The sequence below is a fragment of the Nansenia antarctica genome (genome assembly GCF_963989245.1).
Source record: "Nansenia antarctica genome assembly, chromosome: 1".
NCBI classification, from domain to species: domain Eukaryota; kingdom Metazoa; phylum Chordata; class Actinopteri; order Argentiniformes; family Microstomatidae; genus Nansenia; species Nansenia antarctica.
Window position 1 is genome coordinate 26,827,405 of NC_137674.1, and position 19,542 is coordinate 26,846,946.

General features: G+C 41.1%; 2 protein-coding genes across 2 annotated transcripts in view; one reads left to right on the plus strand and one right to left on the minus strand.

The window, feature by feature from the left end:
* syne1b (spectrin repeat containing, nuclear envelope 1b) overlaps positions 1 to 6,026 on the minus strand; it is a gene marked incomplete at both ends in the record, with an annotated part of 140,201 nt that extends 134,175 nt beyond the window's left edge. Inside the window, 2 exons of the mRNA XM_080550517.1 lie at positions 4,266 to 4,327; positions 5,948 to 6,026. Of these exons, the coding sequence (XP_080406643.1) occupies positions 4,266 to 4,327; positions 5,948 to 6,026 (141 nt within the window). The remainder of the gene's footprint in view (positions 1 to 4,265; positions 4,328 to 5,947) is intronic.
* A 10,157-nt stretch (positions 6,027 to 16,183) lies between these two features.
* Positions 16,184 to 17,794, plus strand: myct1b (myc target 1b; the record flags this gene model as incomplete). The annotated part of the gene is made up of 2 exons (XM_080531362.1): positions 16,184 to 16,292; positions 17,229 to 17,794. Exons 1-2 carry the CDS (start codon positions 16,238 to 16,240, stop codon positions 17,792 to 17,794), a joined length of 621 nt encoding a protein of 206 aa, XP_080387488.1. The 5' UTR covers positions 16,184 to 16,237.
* Between the last annotated feature and the right edge of the window lie 1,748 nt (positions 17,795 to 19,542).

The following is a 19,542-nucleotide window of genomic DNA, read 5'->3' on the forward strand; positions in this document are numbered from 1 at the left end:
TCACAACCCATCTCATAACATGACAGGATGCTATTGTTGGACAACGTGGGGCAGCAAGTGTGAAAAGGCGTTAGCCTCTCCTGAGCTTGTTGCCTTTTCTCCCTTACATCCAAGACAGGGCCGACAGAATGATGGAAGTGCAGCACTACCTGTCGTTATAGTAAATGTGACACGGTCTAGTGAAAAGGGCTGCATGTCAGCAATTCTCAAGTTGCACAAATGTGTTTTCAGTTTTTTTTGCATATTATGTAAGTTGAAGTGTTGAAGAGCCCACTCGGTGTAACAAGGACCACTAAAGGATCACAAAATACTAAATACCGTATTTTCCGGACTATAAGTCGCGGTTTTTTTCATACTTTGGCTGGTCCTGCGACTTATAGTCAGGTGCGACTTATATATCAATAATTCATAATCTCTGACTGACATGAACTGACATACGGTAATCTCTGACTGACATGAACCAAGGAGTAAACATTACCGTCTACAACCACGAGAGGGCGCTCTAGGCGTGTGACAACGAGTAGGCCTACCACTGAAAAAGACAGCTGATGACACAAACAAAATGGAGTCAAAAAGAAAATCCTATTCTGCAGATTACAAACTGCAACTTGTAAAATATGCAGCCGAAAACGGTAATCGAGCAACAGAAAGAAAGTTTGGAGTGAGTGAGAAACTTGTGAGGGATTGGCGAAAAGCAGAGGTTACTCTCACTGCCATGAAGAAAACGAAGAAAGCAAATAGCGGGCTGAAAGCTTGATGGCCAGAGATGGAGGAACGAGTCCACAGATGGGTGCTTGAACAACGTGCTGCCGGGAGAGGCTTGTCAACAGTGCAGTTACGTCTCCACGCCCTGGCAGTGGCCAAGGAGATTAATATCAATGACTTTGCTTGTTGGACTCGCTGGCTTGTTATGTCCGTTTTCGCCTATTCAGCCTCCCAGGTAGGCCTATGTTCTTTATTAATGTGTTCATCTTTATTCATTAATGTGTTACGTTAACATACCGGACACCTATTGAGCCTGTTGTTCTGTGTGCTATAATATGTACGGTGGTTGAATAACTGTTGTGTTACGTTAACATACCGGACACCTATTGAGCCTGTTGTTCTGTGTGCTATAATATGTACGGTGGTTGAATAACTGTTGTGTTACGGTACGTTAACATACCGGACACATTACATTTTTGGGCATTTAGCATAGGCCTTATTCCATAGCGACTTTACAACCAATTTAGCCTATTCAGCCTCCCAGGTATGTTCTTTATTAATGTGTTAATATTTTTATTTATTTTTTATTTTAATTTTTTTATTCATCACATACCGGACACCGGTATTCAGCGGCATTCAGCCTGAGCCTGTTGTTCTGTGTGCTATTGTGTAATTGAATAACTGAATGTTTTTGAGAAATACATTTCTACGGTAAATAAATGCGACTTATAGTCCAGCGCGACTTATATGTGGGGTTTTCCTCTTCATGACCCATTTTTTGACTGCTGCGACTTATACTCGGGTGCGACTTATAGTCCGGAAAATACGGTACTTATCATTTGTGAATTGGATTCACTGTCTCGTCTGCCCTAGGCTACTGGGTAAGTGATACATGGCTTGTAAACAAACGTACGTTTTAGGACATGTTCAAATGCAAGGACTAATTATGTCGGTATGTGTTTTTAGCATGTTCATGTTCTATCAGCATGTTGTGATTGTGTTGTGATGTTGTGCTAAACATGCAGTTAGATGTTCGTAGCAATGTTCCTTTTTAGCACTAGCCTACTATTTTAGCGATAGGCTCCACTATTTGGTTTGAGGAGCCCCAACATTCAAGCATATCTTCTTCAACTATTCTCAGATTTCAATGTATGACACATCATTTGAAAGCGTATAATCTTTCAAGCACTTTCATGATCTAGAATGATGACCATGCCCTACTTGAGGACTCTTTCACCAGACCCTGTCACAAATGTGTCCTCTTTTCACCACTGTCTTTTCGATGTATTCCTTTCATTCCTCTCCTTTCCTTTAATGTTCCTTTCCACAACCAGTAACCAGTATCCTATCAACAAAATCCACTAAAAACATATTGATTAGATTAATCCACTGGCAACATGAGCCATTATATTGCCCAGAACAGCCTAAATATGAGTCTCTAAGGAAATTATAAATTCTGGGTTTCAATTAATGGGATTCACATGTGTGTGAGCGACCATTTTACTGTCCAAACAAATCGCTGGAGAAGTGCTTGGTAATGCGATAGGAAATGGACACAATGGAACAGCGTGACTGCTGAGTGAAAGTTCAAAGTGCTGAAATAGCACAAGCACTTTCCATCATAAAACGTCGACACTAACGTCATGGAGAAAATATAGTATTTTGTTCCACTCCAAACGGAACTCAAAATCAATCTTCCAATGGATCTGTTGGCTACCCACATGAATCTACTGTAACACAGAAGGACGACCGTGCTTATCAGGAAAATAAATAAGTTTAAATGAGATCAGATAAAAACGGATCGAAAGATGGATTGATAGGTAGTAGCCTGACAGTAGCTTAGCGATAGCTGGATGTATCTGAAAGGATGAGAGGCCTCATGACTCCTACAATCCCATTGGTATGCAGAGAGAGCAAAAGATAGAGAGAGAGAGAGACAGAGGGAGAGAGAGAGAGGGAGAGAGAGAGAGACAGAGAGAGACAGAGAGAGAGAGAGAGGGAGAGGGAGAGGGAGAGAGAGAGAGAGAGAGAGAGAGAGAGAGAGAGAGAGAGAGAGAGAGAGAGAGAGAGAGAGAGGAGAGAGAGAGAGAGAGAGAGAGAGAGAGAGATCATCATATTGGGAGAGAAAAGTCTGTAATGCATGAGTAATGAAGTCAACATAATGGCACATGACTCAGATTCCTCCAAAGTTTTAGAGATTGAAGCTTTGATCTGCCGTGGGTTAAATCTGGCCGGACAAAAGACTGCTCTCAAACCAACCTCTGTGATCAATACTGTGTGTTCAATACCTAAACCCTGCATTTGTGTCATGTTAGTCTCCCTCCCTGACCAGCAGCACAATGTGCTGTGTCACCTAAGCATCTGAGCCAGCAAAAACCTACCTCCCTGAAAGACAGCAAGAAATCAGCATGGATATTATAATCAGGCCCCTATCACTTAGAAAGAATCCAATGTTATGCTAAGGGATGGTTTGGATTGCAACATCTGTTGTGATACACACTTTTTACACATTTGGTATTAGTATTATTTAAATACCGTGGATCAAATTAACCTAATAATATTCATCATAACAATTCTAATCTCTAAGGATGTACTGTGTTTGTGCGCTCATCCCAGTAGTGGCTAGTTATTTAAGCGCAGAGCGCTACGTTGGCTGTAGGAGCAGACTGCTACCTGCAGAGAATTGTTCCTCTCCCTCAAGCACTCCATCTGCACCGTGCTGCACTCTCCCTGCCAATCCTATCCTACACACACACACACACACACACACACACACACACACACACACACACACCAGCTTCTTAGAAACAGAGTGACAGATTTGTCTCTAATCCATGACATAGACCTTATTATTCGTTGTCATCTTTACACTGTTTCTCACAGTGGCTCAGCAAAACACTCTGCACACTCCGAAACATAACACAGCACTCTCTCACACAGCAGCACACTGTCCTCTGTTTGTTAGTTAATGTGACAAACCCAAAATCCAATCCAGAACTCACTCGTTTACTGCTACAGTGACAATTATGGCGGTAATCAAACTGTTCAGGCAGAAATGACATGCCGAGTGATTTTAACAGCTTGAGTGTAATGATGAACATTATGTACGGATTTGTCTAATGTGGTTCAATTACATTTTCAGCCGCCTCTCAGAATCATTATGATTGGATGACAAAGCAAATCTCACAGTCCATTCTCTCTTCTCGCATGAGGGGGTCATGAAATGTGGTCATGAAATGTGGTCATGAAATGTGGTCATGAAATGTGGTCATGAAATGTGGTCATGAAATGTGGTCATGAAATGTGGTCATGAAATGCCACTGCCCAACGAGAAGCCAAGACACCTCTGTCATAGAGAGCTACAAAAGACTATAACAGAGAGTTATACATTAACACATTAAGAGTAAATCAGATTACAAAGGTTATGATCATAATTTTCAGATATTAATATCATTATAATATCAGATATTGTGAGATAACATCATCATTTCATTTAGAGGTTTAACCATGTCTTAAGACAGCACAGGTAGGAGCAAAGTCAACAAAAAAAGCCCTCCTACCTTTGCCAAGTGAGAGTTGATCCATTTGGTAAAGGTTCTCTTCTGTACGGCCTCTTGCTCATCTGAAAGGTAAAGGGGTAGAAAACATCGTCAACAGTGGTGTAGTCTAGTTTTTTCTAGTGGGTATACTGTGATTTTCCCCTCCCAGCCTCATATTGTTAATTTCGGAACGTAAAAATATAAAAATACATTAAAATAAATCTGCGCTCCCTGTCTAACGTTATATACTGTATATCTAACATTACATGTTTTAAGGCTGATCTGTGCATGATAGTGCTGCATTTTGACATTTCATGTCGCATCTCCCCCCTTTGATGGTATATGATGCTATAGTTAGTCCCAATGGTCCAAGATTCAAGTGCTTCGTAACACAGACAGGGTGAATGTTATGAATGAAAGTGAAAGTTCTGTCACAAAATGCTGTTGCGTATCCTCACACATTTTTAAGTGGGTATATGGAAATCCTTGGCCTTTCCTAGTGGGTATACGCCGTAGTCCTGCGTATCACGTAGACTACACCACTATGGAAGTCACAATTGATAGCCAGTAGCCGCTTATTCTACCGTTTCATATTCTTCATTCCTAGGTCTTCTTGAAGCCTGTTAAAAGTCTTAGTGAGACCTGTTAATTCACATAGATTGTGAATATTTCATTTAGTAGTGTCCAATAGATCACCTGACCTCCCCGACCCCAGACTTCACACTAAAGAAGCCAATGTTACAGAGTAACGGCAGAGAGAAAGAGATGCAGTGGCACATGCTGCAGCACAATATCCAATTCCTACAATGCACAGATGAAAACTATTAAGGCTACTCAATAGCTTTATGTTATGGCTACTCGATAGCTTTATGTTAAGGTCGAGATCAGCATCATGTGGAGATACCTGATTATCCAAAAAATAACTCTGTTAACTGTTACAAAGTGTAATTCATAATATAGTTATTTTGTCTCTCACTGAAAATCTGTTTAAAACTACCATCCTGCTACAGTGTAGGCAACCGATAATGCTAGACGATTGCAACAGTCCCTTCAAAATTAGGTCATGTGAGATTAGATTATGTGCAGACGAGATTTTCTGTTCACGGGTCTTGCAGACCACTGCTGTGTCACAATAATGACATGCGTGGTGGCTCAGGTCACCCCCAGCCCCCTTTGTGGTGGGGTAATGTATGCAGGCATGGTGACTCCCCCATGCATAATGCATGTTTGTATAACAAAACATCTGATTTTAGCTTCTGGTGCTATTGAAGAAAAAAGGGAGACTTTGCACAGGAAATGTGACACAGTGATATTTACATGTATGCCCAGCACAGCAACACTGCATACAGAGGCCATTTTTAAAACATCCGCACATAGAATACACTCTCTGGTCACGTGCTGTGGAGAACTAACAGTACTGTATGTTATCCCTAACACTTTACACACAAGAGACCAAAGAAACCAGATTAACCCAAAGGCAAAATAGTTCTATCTGAAGGAGCATCACTAAGCCACAGGGATGTCCAGTGAAGCATGTAGCCTAGCAGTGCTGTGTCAATGCCTGTCTTGTTAATACATCTGGTTCACCTAGATTTAAGCCACAAGCCAACAACCTAGGCTTCTTGTTGTTGTTTTTTTGCAAACTAAATCCTCCAGGATGTAGGGCACAGAGAGAGGATCGATGAAAATGTTGCCCTACTTACCACGTAGATACTGAAAGAATCCAGTCACCAGGTTCAGAGAAGAGGTCTTTTTGACAGATCCATCCTTATAGTGAGCCATTCTACACTCTCCGCCTCCTTCCCTTTGCCCTTCATATGTGCCTGCGTGCGTCTACAGTGTATCTGTCCAGTTGATGACATCCACAGTGGAAAACAGAGGAAAAAAATACACAGCTGCTGTCCCTTTTCCCTTTTTCCTGCAGGAAGCAAAACAGTTCTAGCTGCCTGGATCCGGATGAAAACACTGAGCTGCTGGGAGATGCAGGGATGAAAGCCTGCTCTCCTCCCCCGACACACACACACACACACACACACACACGCACCACAAGCACACAAGCACCAGAGCAGTGGAAACGTCACTAACACAGACAGATAATTACGACCCCATCCTTCCCTCTTCCTGTTTTCCTTCCATCCAGAGGAGCCATGCTTGTGTAGATGTGCACAGCCCCCCGCTGCACTGCCTCCCCGTCTCCCCGGTCTGAGACACTGCTGGAGAGATGGGCTCTCAGCTGCTCCACCAATCAGCATGAAGGAAGTTGTGATGTCACCCCCTTGGCTGCATTATATCTCTCTAAGCAGGGTGTGGATGTGTATGTGTGCATGTCTTCTGTCTGCCTAGACTATAATTGATCTAATCTGCATTGAAATCCATCCATAGAAATTCAAAACAACTAGTATGATAATAATCCTTGAACAAACTTTTTTTACAGAGAGTATGATCTTATGATCTTTAGCAGTTCTATCGAATTCTCAAATATCTAATTACAACATTGCGTTTGTCTACTTTGGATTTAATCCCCTAGTCAGCTTTCCAGAAACATCAGAACACACAACACACATCAAAAACATGACACAACAATGCCAAAGCGTGGTGCAACAGTTTTAAATAATTAATACCACAGCTAGTAAATGGCATAGGCTACCACCTGCTCTCCATGCTATTGTGAGAGCAAACCAGACACGCCTACCAGGGGATTCTCCTTACACAGGAAATCAAGCAAACAATTGATCTCAAGGAGATGCCTGTCCCCCTCTCCCTCGCCCACTTTATGGCATACTTCTATGATTTGGGTCTCAATCAGCCTTTTGTCTTTGACTGTGAAAAGAACGGGGGCAAGAAATACTTCTGGAGGAACACAGTCCAAAGACGGTGTCATTTACTTTGCATAGCCTCTCAATACTGTGGACTGTGGTGCTACAATGCTATAAAGTAAGCCTGGAATGGAATTGTACATGGATTTGACTGAGAACCAGTATAGAAACTCACTAAACTCACTAAAATGTGTACAGTTATCTAAAAAAATAGATAATAGTAATTCCCTTTTATTTGGGAAAAAGAACAAAACTATCTAGATCAACTATTAGGATTTACAGTTCTCCCTTACTGAATAAAATGCACAATAGCAGCAATCACACTACAGCACTACTGTAGGTAGCTTGTCATCTCCTGGAGAGAAAGCCCTTTATTCTTTCAAGACCACAGCAATTCTAAAAACCTTTTCTGAGGCTATAAATACAGTGGAGCTCGTCATAACATTGCCACTGTTCAGGACCTTGTTAGTCAGACCTGACTGGAAAAAGCTGTTTGAGTAAAAAATAGAAATGGGTTTCTTACTTCAGAAAAAGGTCAAAGGTCATAAAGCCTCTGGAGCGCCTGGGAATATTGCTGATATTGACAACATAAAACGGCTACAAAATGTATCATTTAAAAAAATACAATAAATGATGATTACAGGTAAGCAAACGTAATAGACTACAATAAGAGAGGGTATGTAAGCCTAATAGATGGAGTAATGTTACGTTTGATGTATCAGACATTCATATCAATATAATCTGTTAAAACATCAGAGCATTGCCTTATCTACTTTCCATGAGATCCTGGACTGCACACTGGTAGCCTAGCCCATCTAGCAAGTTTCCTGTATCTGTACAGTATAGTGGAGCTGTCCGCAGTCCTGAACTCTGACTCAGGAGTTTAGAGCAGTAGAGTATGCTGTCATGTCGTGAGCTTAGAATCATATGGTTCTATCTCCGTTTAGGGTAGTTCAGAGATATTGAGCGTCAAAGTTTTTACATTCCATTATGTTTTGTGAGATGGAACCTTTGTATTTTATTAATTACTTACGCGAAAATTTCAACATTTTAAAAATAACACCACACAGGCATTAATAAACACCTAATGGATCAGATTATGTAAAAAACTCAATTTTTACAAAAATGGAGATAGAACCTTATCATTCTAACGTCACAATGTGTACTTTCCTCTAGAGGATGCAGCACACAAACCCATTGGCAGTGTATCCGGTCACTTCAAATTGGTCAGATTTTTTCATAAGTCGATTGACTCGATTGATTTAATTTAGTTTGACTAACAGTAGGCTAGGTACCGCTACGTACTTCAACAGGGACCTTAAGTGTGAATAAAGAGGATAGACCAAGAAACAAACATCGTGTAGAAAGATCAGCCCAAGAGTATTTGTAAATCATGTGAGTGAATTAGTACTTAGAGTGATGTTGGGATAGATGATACCTTTGGCAAGAGGTATGCTGTAGTTGGCTGGCCCCCGGGGGCCACCGTAGGTCATCAGGGACCACTGTAAGAGCCACTCACTCTGTTGTTCCATTTAGCTGAGAGCACCTTTACTTTGTAGTTCTGACAGGCTTAGAACACTTACATAGGATGTGATCGGATTCTACAATTGGAATTGGACTTCAGCCAGTTCAGTACTGCTGTACAGTATGCCTGAGGCTATTGGTATCATCTGAAATTAGACATAAAACAGTGACATCTGCTGCTTACCTTTACAAACAACAATGTAAAATATGTAAATCTGGGGCGGCTGTGGCGCAGGAGGTAGAGTCGACGCCTAAGGATCACAAGATTGGCAGATCGGCGGTTCGAGCCCCGGCTGGCCACATGTCGAAGTGTCCTTGGGCAAGACACTGAAGCCCAAAATTGCTCCCAATGCCAGCTTGCCGCCATTGGTGTGTGAATGTGTGTGTGAATGGGTGAATGAGAGGCCGTTGGAAAGCGCTTTGGAGCAGCTTTGTAGCAGTAAAAAAGGCGCTATACTGTATAAGTGCAGTCCATTTACCATTTATAAATGGATAAATAATTCAAAACCTCAGTTCTAACTGTACAACTACCACTAGACAAGTTCTACCCCAGGGCCATCCAGGCCCTGAACACAGCAAAGACCTAGGTTCTGGGCCCTGGACAGTCTGGACGGATTGATGGCAGCTGCTGGATTGAAAAAATCAGGTGTAGTGCTGAGGCACAAATGTGTACATTTCAAGCCTGCAAACTGCGACACTTTAAATGAATGTGCAATAACACTATGTGCAATATGACAACCCTAGTCGTCTTATCTGTACAGTATAGTATAGTGGATAGTGTACATAGCCTTTATTTATGTAAACCAGCTCCTTTCCCTTCTTGTTTTTTTTGTTTTGTTTTTTCTTTCCTAGCACCAGGGGAGCCACCCCTCCCAAATTTCGTTGTTTGGTACCTGTACTATAGCAATGACAATAAAGACCATTCATTCATTCATAACCAATGCCTAACATTAAAGACAAAAGCCTATTTTAAGACTATCTAACTTTAAGTATTATCAATATACACAAGTTAATCATTGAAACTTTAAATGATTGGGTAATTGTGCAAAAGTATCACATACAGTATGTTAGTTGTAGTTATATCATCGATATTGGTCAATAGCGTAAATAGTGAGGCTGTGAGCCTTGTGTCATAGCATGTTTATTGAAACACCTCCGGACTTCTTATTTCTTCTTATTTTCTCCCTTTTTTCTTACTTTCTTTTATTTTCCTTTTTCACTTTTTTACCCATCTGTTTAGGGGTTATGCTATGTTTCTTTACCCTTTGTTTTACCATTTAAGATGTAGATATGATGTTCTGTCCATGTCTATGCTGAAACCCAATAAAAACTCAAGTGATAAAAAAAGAAAAGCAGATCCTGCAAGCTGGTGCAGAGAGAGAGAGAGAGATGGAGAGAGATGGAGAGAGATGGAGAGAGATGGAGAGAGATGGAGAGAGATGGAGAGAGATGGAGTGGTGACCTGCCTCCCCAGACATGAGATCATATCAGTCTGTCAGCTCAGCCATAAGAGCCTCTGACAGCTGCTGCTGACACTGTGAGATGGAGGCACCTCTTACAGCTGACAGCACACCCAGTCCTCTCTCACGCTTTCACTACCGTGAGGTAGGAATGTAACTGCCCACCTTCACAAAGGAACAGCATTACGTGACATTAGAATTATAAGGTTCCATATTTGGTCAAAATTTAGTTTTTTACATAATCTGATCCATTAGGTGTTTATTAATGCCACAATTCAGCCAGTCTGCTGTTCACAGTATCCATAGCACATCTCTGAGGACCTTGTAAAGCTTTGGCCGTGATAGAGGGAAGAAATATTCAGAAATATTAAGAGTATTTAGAGCAGAAGAATGAATTCAACTTTGGGCACAGAGGAAGAGTAGAGAAGCTGTATGTTGTGCCACTTCCTTAAAGGCACTATTATCGGCTATCTTTCACTGTCAAGTGCTCAAACATGCAAATAGATTTTAGAAAGATCCACTGTTCAATGGGATACACATAATAGGTTGCCATTGGCTTAGCGCTAACTTCAATTAACTATGAGCTTATCACAAGGCCCTTCATGTCCAGACATGCCTAAGCAAACTTGAGAGGTCTAAGGTTTCATTTTCTGTCATTCTCTTCTGTCATTCGCACACACACACACACACACACACACACACACACACACACACACACACACACACACACACACACACACACACACACAATAACACACACACACACACACACACACAATAACACACACACACACACACACACACACACACACACACACACAGTTACAGTACATTGTAACCACAATTCTATGATTCATTCGGTCACTGTCACAACATTCTAAAAGCATATGATTCATTCATGTAAATGAATTAATAAAAATACATAGCTGTGCACTCTATATATCACTACCACTGGTCACATGTTTAGCTACAGTTCCAACACTAGACAAGATTATGGTACAGAAAATGAAGGTATAGAGTAGACTAGTTTCTAAAAAAAACACCTCGACCTCAATTGCTATAGACAACAAAGTTTAGCTCTGTTCTTCTCATGATAATAAAACAATGAACATAGTCCTCTAATCTGATAGCAGTTGGTCTGGCTAGATAAAGATCACAGGCACAGCTTACATGGCATAGAAATAGCCAGAACACAGGAAACTCTTTCACCCAAGAACAGGAACTCCTAGGCAGCAATGGCACAACCACAGGCAGATGATTCATACTATAACAGTAACTATGGAAACAATCTACATAACAAAAGGATGTTTATGTATTAGACTGACAAAGTATAAGAGTGGCACAACTTCTACAAGTCGTGACGTTAGAATTATAAGGTTCTATCTACATTTTTGTCAAAATTGAGTTTTTTACATAATCTGATCCATTAGGTGTTTATTAATGCCTGTGTGGTGTTATTTTTAAAATGTTGATTTTTTTTTGTTAGTAATTCATAAAATACAAAGGTTCCATCTCACAAAACATAATGAAATGTAAAAACTTTGACGCTCGATATCTCTGAACTACCCTAAACGGAGATAGAACCTTATAATTCTAAGCTCACGAAGTGGAGGCGCAATACAAGCTGAAAAAGTCCAAAAGTGGTCTCTCCAAATGATGATTTGCGAGGCCTAATGTCCTTGTTAGGAAAGGGGGACACCAAACACGAAGAGACTCCCTGTATCGATCCGTCCTCTTCCCAAGGACGAGACTGGTGTCAGGTTGTATGCACGCACGATACACCGTGCATTCATTATGCTGTCTCGGATGAGACACAGACTTACATGTCAGGGAGCAGCAGATTAAATTAATCACTTTAAGCCTGGTTTTATGATGCCCTGAGCAGAAGGAGTCATCTCCTGCAAGCTGAGTGAGAGTGTGTTTCTAAAGAAAAAGATATCATCATTAAACCCATCATTAGAAATCATCATCCCTGCAAATGAGGGCTTCTTTGCAGCAAGCTTGGAGCTCCATGACAACCAAAGTGTGAGATGACAATGTTATCAACGTTAACAACGTTAACTACCCCAAGCAGCGTTACTTACAGCACAGTGAGGAAGTGTTGCAAACATTACTTGGTGAAGCTTTGAAGGTGAACCAATTGTACGACTCTAATGTCACATTTCTTCTGAATAAACACTTATCTAGGATATTGTAACAATTTGACTCGTTTTCCCAAATTCATCTCCTCAGTTCTTTAAATTGAATTATCCATGATCTTCTGGAAAAAAAGACTAAAACACAGACAACAAAAAAGGTGCCATCAGGTCATTGACCGCTCAGTAGAATTATGTGAACTCACACTCATTCTGCATAATGGAATCCTGAACAGAGGCCAGTGATTCATCTCTCACCAACAGGATTAATTTAGCATATCCCTCGGCACACTAGAGCACAGGGCCACAGCAAAAGAGACTGTCTACAAAAATATTTTGGATTTTATTTCCCATATATTACATATGCCCTGATCTAAATCATGTTGACACAACACCAGGAAATCACAAGAAAGATTTATAACGCTTTATAGGTTATTATCATCATCATGGTGACAGAACGTGACGTTAGAATTATAAGGTTCTATCTAAATTTCTGGTCAAAATTGAGTTTTTTACATAATCTGATCCATTAGGTGTTTATTAATGCCTGTGTGGTGTTATTTTTAAAATGTTGACATTTTTTAGTTAGTAATTCATAAAATACAAAGGTTCCATCTCACAAAACATAATGGAATGTAAAAACTTTGACGCTCAATATCTCTGAACTACCCTAAACGGAGATAGAACCTTATAATTCTAAGCTCACGAGAATGCAACGTATCATTTGTCCCTAAATGTTACAGTCCTACATGTGAAATAGAGAGTCTGCATCCTGCCTTTACCCAGAACAGTCTGGCACTCTCCAAGCATTGGCACTTAGCCAAGGTATTGAATCAGCATAATCTCTCAGCAGCATAGAGAGATGGGAGTATACACCAAGTACCAGTACCCCCCCCCCCCCCCCCATTGAATCCAATGAATGACACCTACCTTGCAGTTTTTGCATCACATTGGCAATGTCCCGGGGGGATCGAACAATCTGCCTCGGTGAGGCCATGGCGTCTCTCTGCTGTGGATCTCAGCTGGACACTGATGCAGACGGCAGATGATCCTGCACTACTCTTAAGAGGAGGGCATCCCCTCACGTCTCTGCTCTGCTCTCTCTCTCTCTCCCTCACCCTCTCTCTCTCTCTCTCTCTCTCTCTCTCTCTCTCTCCCCCTCTCTCTCTCTCTCTCTCTCTCTCTCTGTAGCAGATGGTCCAATCGAAGCCCAGGTTTCATGTACTGTAGGGCCAAAAGGTTTGTCACCCAATAGCAGTCCTCCTTCCATGCATGGTCTGAAGAGGGAAGAGATCTGTGTCAGTGTGTTTCTGTAGAGGTGACAGTTCCCACTGTGTCATACTAGGCATAATAGATAATCTCCTCTGAAATGAGAACCACTATAAAAGTGTCTCATTCATTTATTATTTTTATTCATCTAAAAAAATGGTTACTAACTATACAATTCTTAAGCAAGCATTAAAGTAGCCTGCAACCACTTAATTATAGTGGCCTACCAGCTAAAATACGACTGTAAAATAAAGTGTCAAATAAATCGACACAATATGACATTGTCTGGGCTACGTCACATTACCAAAATGTGCAACATCATCTGAATTGATGGTAAAATGTTACAAATGCACGCGGTGCAATTGTGAGAGACAATCCTATAGGTAGGAGTGCTCGGGCTATTCTGTAATGTAATGGTGATGCATTGCACGCACGATACATGTGAAATGTGTCAAGCCAAGAGGCGAAATTAGACAGTTTGAGTGCACAATTGCATAATTTAAAGTTTGTCTACTTTTGGGCATCGTTGATAATTGGCCCACTTGATAATTAAAAATGATTATTTAGTGAAATATAGAAAATAAAGAACACATTTTGAGCCAAAAGCAGAAGAACGCCTCTTACCCCTTCAGTCGGTGCTGCACGGCGCGTGTAAACCACAGGGAGGAAGTGTGTATGTTAGCGTGTTGCCAATGGATACAATCAAACACTGTAGCATCTAGCGGTCACAGTGTTGGAAGTCAATTACACAAAAAGTTTTCGACATTATCTGCTTTACGAAAGTGACAGTAATGTTATAATCTGCGGGGAGGAGTCGACTGGTTGATGGTGTAGTTCCTCGCGCTTCGTCCAAATACTACGTCATGTTTGGTGAACTATGGTGAATTTAGAATTGTAGATGATTGCTCGTTGCCAGTGGCGCTGTATTCGTTTTATATATACAGTACATACACACATACACGAATACTCAAATATAGTAAGTCAAATAAATACTAACAACAACACAACAAAAACGAAGTATTATTAAAAATATTCTATAATAAGCACTGGCGGACTCAAGAGGGGGGCAGGGGGGGGCGACCGCCCCTCCTGGTGCCCCCACGGTTGAAAAACGTCTCTCTTAAGTGGCAAAAATGCCCTTTTGAGTGGCGAAAATGCCCTTTTGAGTGGCGAAAATTAGAGGATGTGCCCTATTGGTGCCCCTCCAATGGTCTAAACTTGACCATGTGCCCCCACAGTTGAAAAACGTTGCACTAAAGTGCCCTTTTGAGTGGCAAAATTAAAATTAGAGGATGTGCCCTATTGGCTGCCCTTCCAATGGTCTAAACTTGACCATGTGCACTGATGGAGTGGAGTCCCATGTTGTGCAGTAGGCCTACTAGGTGCCCTTTTTTCCTTTTCGCCCCTGCCCTTCAAACAGCCTGAGTCCACCACTGATAATAAGTCAAAATCGCATGAATGTTTCAATAGTCAATCAAATCAAATCCAATCAATTTTTATTTGTATAGCGCATTTCTTACAAGATGCAACTCAATGCGCTTCACATAATGAACATTCTCAGTCAATCAATCAATCAATCAATCAATACTGACAGAGCCGCAAGCAGGCAAAAGTAAAAACCTGTACACTATGTAGCCAGGAAAATTCCCTTGCAGCCCTCTACTCATAGAGCGACTACTAGCCAGTTTGCCTACCAGCACTCATTTAAGAACTTGGAATTTAGCCTACACGATGTGCTGGTGGTGGGGCGGGCTGGGCTAAATTCCAAGTGTGTGCAATCACAGATTCAAACTTTGGAATTGAAAGTAAATAACTTTTATGCAGCAGTTCTTAAATGAGTTCATGTTTAGCTTACTCCTTTTCCTTTTTTCCCTTGCTTTTCATGTTTTTGCCCACAATCGCTGTGGCATGATGTGCTTTCTGTCTGACATGCATTTGATTTCACTGCCATCTGCTGGGATGTTAGAGTAATGTACCTCTTGTAGTTTGACCTGAATTTGACACGCAAGAGTTGAGTACTATTCACAAGGCTAATCAAAATAAAATGATGGATATAATTCCGAAATGATTCTCTTGAAATATCTATCTAGGAGCTAGGCAACTGTTGCAAATCAACAATCCAGCTAAAGTGCCCACTGCCCACTGCCCAGCCAGACACTGCATGTAACTTCAGCTGATGGGAGGAGTTCAGTTGGAGCAGTAGCACAACAATTCAAGGAAGTCCCAGCAGAGGCTGTATACTAGATAGTGTACACTTTCTATTGGACAGATGCTTTTGTGAGGATTTGCTTATCAGAACCTCAGTGTAACACTTGCAAGACTATGAAAACAATGACCTGATTGTAGGCCAGAAGGAGGTTGTGTTGTTAGGCCTAGTTATCTCACTGTGTATGACCTTACAGTAAGCTACTCCTATTACCCCACAACCCCCACATTAGCATAACATAACACGATATAAGGTCAACATGGCTGCCATTGGAATACGTACATGTTGCATGACTTCATTTTATTAATGGAGCCAAGAGGCCATTGTTAAGGACTATTGATCCTGAGGAAATGATGCAAGAGGAAACAACTCAGTTTCCCAGAGTTCTGTCCCACAGAGATAAGCAGAGCACTTGCTAAATTTAAAAGTAGAGGCAGGAAACATGACAGCAAAGTTTCCGTTATTGCAAACAAAACAAAAAAAAGTGGGATTAGCCTGTCTTGGAAAGAGCTCAGTGGGTCTCTGTGCTCCCTATGTGTGGATGTGATCTGTTTTTCTCCTCTCACCCGCTTTTGTTGGTATTATGGCATATAATGAGACAAATCCCTTTTTGGAAATACTAAAAACATATAACCTAGGTAAGAATTTAAGCCTGCCTTTATAGTGCATGTGTTTTGTTTTGATAATGACCACAGATAAGGACATATTAGAATGCTATAGATCTGATAACTGCTGAATGAGTTGTGTGATAAGGATTGCCATTCTAAATCATAGTATCCAGACTTAAAATGTCATTGGGTTTTCAGTGGTTCAGTGGAGGTTAAAGCTGATTTGTGAGGTTATTGTCAGATTCAGAAGATTCTGGGAAGTTATTTCAGGAGTTTTTACAGTTTTTCATGGCAATAATACGACTGTAGAAAACAACCACAATCAAAACGTGATCAAGCAAGAAACTGAATTCATTGGATGCACATAACCTAAGCACATAACCTAACATAACCTGTAACCTAATGCTAAACAATACTGTAACCTACTGCTAAACAATACTGATTTAACGAATGTTGCTGTGCATTATCATTAATATTAATAGTTTTGGCTATTCATATTTAATATTCATATTAATATTCATCCTCTCACCAAATCTTAATTCAGACTCTTTTCGTTTTGTGAAAACTGGTGCAATAGAGCAAAATAAAGTGTTTTTTTAGTTCCATCAGAATAAAATGCATGGTCTTGTTGTTACATATAGAATCACCTCCTCTTCTGTGTGTAAAGAACCATTGTATCTTTTTAAACAACATTTGAAGCAGTATCATTGTAAATTCAGCTGTTCCAAAATAATTTATTTCGAAATAATTATTTACTTTGATTTCCCAAGCTGTTAAGGCAAATAACAGATGTTGAACTACAGTGCGTAGAGCTAGCCGAACTAAACTAGTTTATATCGTTCAAAGCCACAGAACAGTAGGCTACTGAAATCTGTCAGTTTCCCACAACTGATAATAATTCTATTGACTCTGAATCTGTGAAAGTCTGATACCAGAATCCCTTTTATCCCTTTTTCCTTTTTCCAGACAACCTAATCTTGGCCTTCTGTTTGTCCATGCTGGTGGGTCTCCTGATTGGGGCCCTGATCTACATCCTCCTGACATGGATGTCCAGACGCAGGGCCTCGGCGAGGATAACCAGGCGGCCCAGAAAACAGCGCTCAAGCACTTCCCGCGCGCACCACGCCATGCAAGGCCGGATGGGCCTTTACCGAAGCACCATGTTTGACCGGCACAGTGACAACAGCCTAAGAGGCGGCGTCCTGAGTCTCTACCGCCAACCCTCCGTGGAGCCGGTTGGCCCGTTGGGAAGCAAGCCAAGCTCCCAAGCTTCCACCTTCCGCCCAGTGCCAAAGGGCAGAAGGAGTGGTGGTCATGGCGATGAGGTGACAGCAGGAGGAGGTGACAACCAGGACACCTTGCCTCATGACTCCATTGCCACACACTCTTCAGCAGCTTCGGCCTCCCTCCTGCCAGCGCAACGGAACTCCTTCTGGTTGGGCAACAACGGTCTTAGAGGCTTCTTGCCCACACAGACTCCCCCCCCAGCATATAACAGTGTCATCCACGCCTTCCAAGAGACGTGCACCTGAGGACACCAACTAGGAGAGACCAGCAGGCAAGACAGAGACTAAGTCATGACAATTTATCTTATTGGCTATACACATGATCTGCTGGGGAGTTCCAGAGGTTGGATCTCAATTCTGGGGGCAACCTCCCCTCCAAATGATACTAAAAACTAAGGAATGGACAAAACGTTGTTTGTGCTCTGGTCATATAGGCCTACAGGTATTTCTCTTTAGGTGCTGGTAAGATGGGTGCATTCCAATCTATTCTATGTGCAATAAGATGAAGAGCTAATTATCTATTTTTGACCCACAATATTTGTGATGTGATATGACAATAAAGTTTAGTGGCAATTCAAGACTTTTGAAGACTTTCTTTTCATAGGCTTCACCCAAATACAAACAGAAAGACCAAGAATAGACTTCACCTGTAAGAGGAAGGAATATGGCTTAATATTAAAAACTGAGCTAAATAAATGATCGTTTCCTTTCAAATTAAACTTCCAGCCGCAGTGACGTTTTGTGAACACATCCTGAAGTTGACTGCCCAGTTTATGACACAGTTCGTCAGAATGGGTTGCCATTTTCAGAGAAATATCCCTCTTTCTCTCCAAAGGATATCATTCACTTGGGTGTGGAAGATGTATTTGTTACAAACATCTAGTGCACAGGTCTAAATAAACGCATCACTGCTGTTCCGCACTGGAATAAAGATAATTTGAGTATTGTATTTACTGTAGATTGTAATTAGATTCATTTACGAATGAATAATCCAAAGAAATCTCCAACTATATATTGAGTGCGGAGTCGACCAGCAGTGATGCTTCTTCAAACAGATGAAATGTTTTCACTGCTTATACTCATATATGGCAACCCGATTTAAAGGCACAAGCAAGTCCCATCTGAAAAGCGACAGCTCGGTTGCGCGGCTGCACAGATCAATGATTATTCCAGCGCCCTTCGTTTCAGGTGAGTTCTGCAACGCAGCATAATCTACTGTCCATCTCTCGTTTGTTTTAATGTCCTCTTCATTCTGTCTGTCAATTGAATTGGAATCATTAGTAGGCAAAGAAGACTCGAGGTGTTCACGAATTGTGAGATCATCTGAATCCATCATCATTTAATCTGAATTCCATCCAAACGAAATAGCATGGGGTGGTGGTTAGGCTACTACTGAAGAAATCATTGAATTAATGAAAGGCCTTTTACACAGATACTAGGAGGGACTATTCACTGATTGCATAATCGTGTTTATTTCTAATAGTCGATAGAAATATAGCCGACCTGTTAGGCTATATTGTATCTGCTTCTTATCAGTTTAGCGTTTACATTGAAATCCATTAGTTTTATTGAAGTATCACGTTTTCCTGACGTAACAGCCTAATGTTCCCTGTACCTATGGAGACAAGAACGAGAGAGTCAGACTGGTCAATGCAGCGTTGCATAGAAACACTGTTCTATAGATTCGCTGGAAGCATTTTCAAGGTTGATGCACTGAATGACTAGGCAGCTGCTATTTATGTCAGAAATACAATTTAATAATACAATTAAATGCTTAACTTGAATACATTCTTCTTTTATGGTTTTTTCCCTTTACACCAAAGAACGGCGTCTCTACCCGATTTATGGCATGGTCATTTCGTACCAAAAGCAAGGGATTTATTTGATCATGATGAACTCTGTGGCGCAAGATTGATACATTAAAATGAATCCCGGGCAACATTTGGCTGTATGATGCCCTTGTTTTCTTCATAGATTTTTCTCTGCGCATCAGG